This window comes from Nicotiana attenuata, unplaced genomic scaffold (assembly GCF_001879085.1).
Source record: "Nicotiana attenuata strain UT unplaced genomic scaffold, NIATTr2, whole genome shotgun sequence".
In the NCBI taxonomy this organism is placed as follows: domain Eukaryota; kingdom Viridiplantae; phylum Streptophyta; class Magnoliopsida; order Solanales; family Solanaceae; genus Nicotiana; species Nicotiana attenuata.
The window spans coordinates 92,075-100,262 of NW_017673419.1; the positions used below are offsets into that span (position 1 = coordinate 92,075).

The 8,188-nt window shown below is 36.7% G+C and overlaps 1 protein-coding gene across 1 annotated transcript; it reads right to left on the reverse strand.

Annotated features, from left to right (window-relative positions):
- Positions 1-227: 227 nt before the first annotated feature.
- Positions 228-2,385, reverse strand: LOC109216340 (release factor glutamine methyltransferase). The gene is made up of 3 exons (XM_019380482.1): positions 1,651-2,385; positions 609-854; positions 228-491 (listed from the first exon to the last, which is right to left on the reverse strand). The coding sequence occupies exons 1-3, from the start codon at positions 2,323-2,325 to the stop codon at positions 357-359; spliced, it is 1,056 nt and encodes a 351-aa protein (XP_019236027.1). The 5' UTR covers positions 2,326-2,385; the 3' UTR covers positions 228-356.
- Between the last annotated feature and the right edge of the window lie 5,803 nt (positions 2,386-8,188).

Here is an 8,188-nt window from a genome sequence, read left to right on the forward strand (position 1 = left end):
ATTTACATTGTTCAAAATTCGGAAAATATTCCAGCATAATATACACAAGTGCACCAATCTCCGGTATATTATGCTGGAACTTTCCGTATTGCAGCAAAATAGTGGCTAGTTTACAATGACTTTGCGAACGTTGGCTATTTTTCAATTACCAGTCCGAAAACTGGCTAGCCCATGCTATTCACTTTTCTTAGTGTGTACTTGAGAGGTTAAAAATTCTTTGCACAAGATCAAAGATAATCAAAAAATTAATATCATTCAGCAAAGTCCAAGTATCGTAGTTGACATTTTCAGACCCAAGAGAACAGTATTGGTCCACATCTTTCCTCTTTAATTTCTTTGGCTCTCTCTGTTACAGATCATCTTCCTCTAAATCCAGTTATAAATCTACGGATGCCGGCAAAATCTGATATCATCTTTACTTTAGAAAAGCTGTCTTGCTTCTTAGTCTCAATATAGTGGACTAAGAATTTGGTCTGTTCTTCACCATTTGTCTGCAGCACCATGATGAAGAGCATTAATAAGCAAATAAAAAGAGAGATTTTTGCAATGGAAGTATCTAAGAAGATATGCTCAAAATCATGATTACTCATCTCAATATGAGTGGTTACCTCAAATGCAAAGAAACCACCAGGTTTCAACATTGAAACAGCCCCATCACAAAGATGGATAAGGTCATTCATACCACTTACTCCGCCATCCAACGCTAGTCTAGGTTCATGTCTAGCTACTTCAGCTTGTAGCCCACCAATATCTTTGCTTGGAATATATGGTGGATTACTAACCAGTCCCACAAGTTCTCCTTCATCATCTCTCAATGGTTCATACCAGGATCCTTGCTTTACCAACACTTTTTCCTGCCATACACAATTCACTAATTCTATAAGTAGGTAGAAAAATCTGATTTTTTTATCAAGAGAACCCAAATTCTCATTCATCTTCTTCAGCCACAGATTTTAAGAATCACCACTTTTGCTAGACTAACCACAACAACGACTAGTCCTTAGTTCCAAACAAGTTGGGGTCGGCTATATGAATTCCCGCTAACCATGTTTGTTAATTCATTTGAGGCCAACATCATACATTTTCAAGACTAATTACAGCTTGTTTCAATGGTTGTTATGTATCGTTGCATAATGTATCGTATCGTATTGTATTGTATTGTACTATATCGTTTTGATGTATACAATGTTTGGTTAGATTGTATTGTTTGTCGTCGTTTCATGATGTCATGCACAAACAATACGAAGAATAAACTTGAAATATTATAAAGAAAAAGTAAGGGACGAGGTAATATTATTATATAAAAAGGTTGGGGTAACGGATAAATAAGATTATTTAATAATAAAAAAGAGCTAGATGAGAGAAAAACTAATGAAACGACGCGACCACACCAAATCGGTCGTTCCATAAAGTGGCACTTTTCATTGTTATGTAACAACGGGTTTAAACGATACGATACAATAAAATTTAAGTAACAATCAAAACAAAATATTAAATTTAATGTAACAATACAATACGATACAACAGGTAAACAACCATCCAAACAAGCTATAACTAATACTGCAAACTTTTTAAAGTCGAAATTGATTCAATTAGCTTTAAAGATCAAACAAGAAGCATATTAAGAGCCAGTATGAAGAAAGCACTAACCTCCAAACCGTACCTCTGCACATTATAAGATGCAACAGCAGCAGCAAGAGGGCTTAAGTCAGTAGCAACAAGTCTACCAGAATTACCCAAAATCCTTGCAATCCCAATAGCAAGTGCACCACTTCCAGTCCCTAAATCAGCCCATAGGCCTTCCCTTAACTCCTCATTCTCCTTAATAGAATCTTCTACAAGGTCCACAATCAGCTCGGTCTCAGGCCTTGGTATTAAAACCCCTTCTTCTACACTCAAAACCAAATCCCTCCAATGCTCACAACCCACCACATACTGAAACGGCCTTCTTTCTTCTACCCTTTGTTTCCACAACATATATAGTTCTTCTAAAGATGTCCTGATTGAAACTGGGGTGGCATTATCGTTATAATTGTTGTGGGTTTGGAGTGAGAGTGATTTGGGTTGTTCGAGTGCATCTTCTACGAGCCAATTTAGCTCTCGGAGCAACAGGTCGGAGTCTGGACCATTGTCTAGGTCCAAGAAAGTGGAACCCACAGAAGAAGCTAGGGATTTAGCCCAAAGGTGCCATTTCTTGAGGTCTGATAAGGTTGTTTTGAAGATGGGTTGCCTTAGAAATAGCGGCGTTTGAGGTTTGACTGAGGTTGCTGGACATGAAGAAGAAACAGCGCAACATGAGATGGGTCGAATGAAGCTCAACCTCATCTCTCCCAACTCTCTCGGTACCTTGTTGCGGATATTTTAACACCAATTAAAAATGAGTTTTAAAGAATCTGCAATATTAAATAATCTATTACCATTATATAAAGGGAAAATAATCAAATTTGCCTCTATTGTTCGATTTTAGATTAAATATAGCTCCGTTATCTATGGGCTTATAGATGTCACTTTGTTAATTATCAGTTTCCTTCATGGGAATTTTTAGACCGTAGATCACTTTTTTTTTAAGATTATTTATCTAAAGAAAAGCATTCTTTATTTATTCCAAATATAGCAGATTTATACACAAATAGAACAGATATTCAAAAATTAAACACTAATGACTTGCCCACGAATCAACGGATCAGTTTTGATCTATTAATCTTCTATCTCACCATTATACTAAAACTATAGTTTTTCACTCCTAATTTCTGCCATATTTTTAACCCTCCAAATATTCTCTCACATTGTCTCCAAATCTAAAAAATCTAACTGGATTTGCTTTGTGGAATCAACAGAAATGGAATCATTTTCTTTTTCTTTCTACTGATTTGTCTCTAATGTAAAAATACATTGGAGTTTCAATAACTTCACGAAAACACTACAAATTCTCCGATTTCCATTATTTATTTACATCCGTAACTCTTTTTTGATTGAGGTTATTTTATACCAATGATTTTATAATTTATGATAATTTTCTTCCTTCATTAATTAGTATATCTGTTTCACTCTTCAATTTTAATTTTATCCTTTTTATATTAGGAATTAATTTATATATATCAATAACACAAGGAATTTATTTTATAATGTTCGCTGAAACTGCATGAACACAAAAAAATTCATGTACCGATTTTCTTTTGGTGTAAATCGACATATTATATTAGGTTATTTATAATTTATTTTAGATATTCGCCAATAAGTGCTACTTAATAGAATGAAATACAATTATCGTTTAAATTGATCAGAAGGAGTAAATATTTTTGACACCGTCAATGCTCAATACTTAAGCTATTATGTTATGTGCGTTTATTTCTTTTTCTTGTTTGTGATGATAGCCAATTAAAAAATTTCACTTTGAGTTCTGGACCTCAACATCGGGTAGTCCACCATTTTATTTTTTGTGCTCTTCTTCCTAATTTTTTTATTTTTTTAAATTCGCTTTTTTGTCTTAAATGATTAATTTGTTATTTAAAAAGGTGGGCGAATCATCAACGTATACCAGCTGATTAGGTGGTGGTGCGTATATAACGCTGTAACCTTTTTTCATATCCCATATACATATATACATACATATATACACATATATAACGCCATTTGGTCATAAGTCAATGTAAATGAATGCAATGAATGAGAAGCACGTCAATAAAATCTTTCAGAGTGTCATAACACCATTATGCCTTTGATTAATATCATGAAATCAACTTATGTATTTTCTGAGACCCATGAACAGACGATAGAATAATAAGACATATGGGAATTCAGGAACATAGGCACTTTTGATACTTCTATGAATAGAGTCATTTATGGAAGTTGTGCATTTGCTCGTTTCATTTGTATCGTATGGATCATGCCAAAAGGAAAGAAGGGATAGCCTTAACATACCTGAGTCGATTCTCTTGACAATACCTCTAACACATGTTGATTACGACAACATGTAACGGCGAATCGAAGTAGGGAAAAATCCGTTTGATATTCTTGAGAAAGATTATATCAGGCTCGCTTAGAATTGCAAATGTCGTTGTTATTACGTTATGTAATCTTGAGAAAGAGAATTCCATCCGTTATGTAATCTTGTTCTTACGTTATGTAATTAATCATATTGAGAAAGAGAATTCCATCCATTAGCTATGTATTTCTTCTTAATGAATTAGGCGAGGTGATTTCTTTTATTAAAGAGAGCGGGCCCCACTTTTCAAGCTTGGTGTCACCTATCCTTTTCAAGTGTGCCACCTTTAATTCTCTTTCAAGAGTCATAACATGGGAAAGTGGGGGTGCTGCCACGTTGGGGAGGGGTTCGGTATTATCCCAAGGTTATTAATTAATTACCGGCTAATTTTAGTTAATTTATTAATTCCCCTATTACCAATATTTCACATAATCAAGAATTATCTCAAATTACTTAAAATACTACTCACTTTCAACACACTTTATACATCTTACTATCATGGTCATGTGGTACCTTATATGACACTAGTCCGTAAATCGGGGTATTATAGCTCGGACCGTATTTTATCCCAAAACGTCAAACTTCGACGAAACTTATTTTCTTCGATTCGCTTACCCTTTCACCTTCACGAATTTACTTACCACTTGTTTGAAATAGCATAATGCTTATAACCTCAAAATAATCTCATTCCCAAGCTTTCATCAATTTACTTATGGCGCACTTTCACGTACGAAGATATGGGGTGTAACATCATTCCCCCCTTTGGAACATTCATCCTCGAATGTTGGTTGATGCACTTATCGGTCTCATAAACGGATAGCTCTTACGAATGGTTTTAATACTGTCCTTGCCATCATGTTCTGTGAATAAATCCAAATGCCAGGGCACTCGCCCCTTTAGACCTCTTTCTCACACCATGACTTGTGGTCGGAATCCTTCCAATCTCGTAACTGTTGCTACCTTCTGTCATGCAGCCTGTACGACTTTTTCCTTGTATGTGCGTCTACGCGACTCTTTTCCCCTTCTTCCTCCAACTTTTAGCCAATCTCTAGGCCTCACTTTGTAAACATATACAGAGCTTGACAAGATGTCCCTCATGGCATCTATAGGTATACTGATGTTCTTCGCTCGGTATTTTGTGGAACTTACGAATATTGGTATACCTTATTTCATAGACCCGGTTATCTACCCGTATGACTTTAATGCATCATGATAGGTCATACTATACCATAACTCTTACTTCATTTTATCGCTACTGAGGTCTGTTACCAAGCTCCAGGTTACTCTTCCGCTGCTTATCATATATGTATAAATCCAAGTCCTTCAATGCTTCCTTATTACTGTTCATCTAAAGGATGGAATCCTTATCTCCTCTCATACGTTGGAACTTTATCCGTCTATTGTCGATTCACCTTAACGTTGATCCATAATCTACCACTGATAACTTGGAACCTCTTACGTAATGCATTATCACTAGGGCTTACGTCACATCGAGAATTATCTGAAGTGACTTTCCTAATCCTCCCGGGGCGATAATATACTTCCATAATCGTATTTTTTAGCATACTAATGTGATTCACCTTACGTGGGTATTTTAATCCTATATAATTCATGAAATCCCCCTTTTTCTTCAAATCATTACTTAATCAAAGGTCCAAACATCATCCTTTATTTACATAGTTACACCCTCATTCTACTACCAGGGCAACATTCCATTCTTCTAAATGCTACTAGTCTTAGACTCCTTTGAGTTCATTCGGGCTATAGTGAGCTATTTATAACTTAGAGAAACTATCAGCTCTCTTGTTCTTACGGCTTAATCCCGAGGACTCGTCCATTTTCGTCACCTTCTCACTTGCCTCTTCTTATCCTTACTCGTGTCTTCCTAAAATCTTGTCGCTTTACCATATTTTAGCTTGCGACCTACACATATCCATTTATACTACTCGCAACCTTCCTTCAACTTGCTTGCGCAATAGATTTCCTCGTGTTATTCTGGAACATCAAGCGGGACATCACTTCGTCTCAAACTCTTCTTTACTCTCTTAACTAGACCTCTCGATTCCTAGAAACCATAGGCTGGAAGGTATGCCATTGACGACTCTGTTATCATTCTTGGATACTGCATCCCGCGCTTCTAGCCTTTTAATCGAAGTATGGACTATTCACAACCTTCTGCATTTGAGTATCTCGTACATTGTTCACCTTTGCCTTACTTACCTTAAAATCTTGCATAGTATCTTCTAGCTCTTTCATGACCTCCCTTCCACATAGGTATAATTCACATCCACAACTTGAAGCTTTATTATAACACGCAATCTGGTGGGATCCTCATACTGACTTCTTAAGAGGCCGGTACTTTACTAACTGGCTCTAACGTAGGGCCGTTATAGAATATGATTGTTGTACTATCTCTCTTGTACCTCTGATATTAAGATTGATTTTGCAATGTTCTCAATCATGATGTCTATAATTTTCAGGGTCAAATAATCAGACTCCTGATTTACTTCGTTGATGTAACTCTTTAGTTTCCTCTTCCTTCTGATCAACCTTTATGTAAGCTTAAGCTATCTTCGGATCTGCGGCTCATGGTACTAGTTATTACTTTAGCCTTTCATAGACGCTATGGAATATCCGTGATACCATCATCTAACAATTCTATCCCTTGTCTACGACCTGGACTCAATTCTTTCTTTTAACTTATACCAGAGTCTTCTATGGTTGTATGATTGTCACATATATGATGCATGGATAATACTCCGAAACCTTAAGTGCTTTCATAACGTAACTAACTCTGGATCATTGATCAAATAATTCCTTGCGTTCCTTCTCAACTTTCTTTAAATGTAGGCAATTACTTTCCCTAGTCTTTCTGCCCCCTTGTTGCGTGCATACTTATCTAATCTTAGTTCCCACGCATGTCAGAATTGTTGTGCAACTCATATGGTCTCGAATACTACTTTTGATTTTACTCCCCGTTCATTAGCCACGGTAGGTGCCACTTTCTTTTGGAGTGCATACAATGTTGTTGTGAGACTGTTGTTACAAGACCATTTCCTCTTTATGTCACTGTGCTTCGGTTCAAGCCTTCTTCCTTATTTCCTTAGCTATTCTTTCATTGTAGTACTTAGGGAGGACCCTCGGACTTTTGTAAAGTTGTGAGCTCATTACATTGTATACTCGACGGACCTTTTTGATGTCCTTCCTTGCCTATAATAATCCGTAGTTACTTACCTCCACGCCCTTGTGCTTGTAGGGTTGCTTCTGAACTGATATTTTGACTGTCTTCCCAGTGGCATTCTCTTTTATTTCCCTAACACTCATATGGTAGCTTTAACTACCCCAACTCCTATCTGAATATTTCTCAAGGATTACAATGTCATAACAGTGAGGCTGAATTTATTATGTTGGGGTTCACTATGTTTATCTTGCACGATCTGCTGATTTGTCTGTATCCTCTTGTCTAGCCATAACTAGGATCTTCCTGAACCAACTACTAACAACTTGCTGACCCATTCTCATATCAATATTCCACGTGATCTTTCTTTGGTTATTTCCTTTGTCTTAACTTACGTCTCGCACTGGGTCCTAATTTATCAATAACATCTCGGGCAGGAACCCTTACTTCATCTCCCTGACGTCGTGCTTGCACAATATTCTGGAATCATAGCATATATGTAATATTTGAATAAGTGCAATCTCATCCCTTTCTCATTTTTATCGCATTCTTCCTTTACCATTCCATAGTTACTAGAACCACTTAATTCTGTCTTAATTCCACATCGCTCATATTCCCCCTTTAGGGGAGTACTAAGATTTAGTGCTACATCTTTGGCGTCTTTTCACATCATCGATGACCCTTACTCGCCTTGCGGTAATCCTTCTGTACCAAGGATAACAAATTTCCTTACTCACGAGGGTGACACCTAGTATAACTGGCACACATAGTACCTTAAGCCTAACTTTGCTCACATCATCGTCCTGAATGACCTTTAAAGGTTATTCTTCCGCCGTCCATTCTATTATCGCTAGAATGCAATGTGAAATTCTCATGATGCCGACTATTGTCAAATCACTCAGTCCCAAATTCATGTTTAGTTTATCTTGTTCACCAACATCATCAAAAATCGAGTTCCTCTGACTCAACTCTTCCACAACTATATCTCTTACCCACCGTCTTTCTAGATATAGGCATCGTCGTAT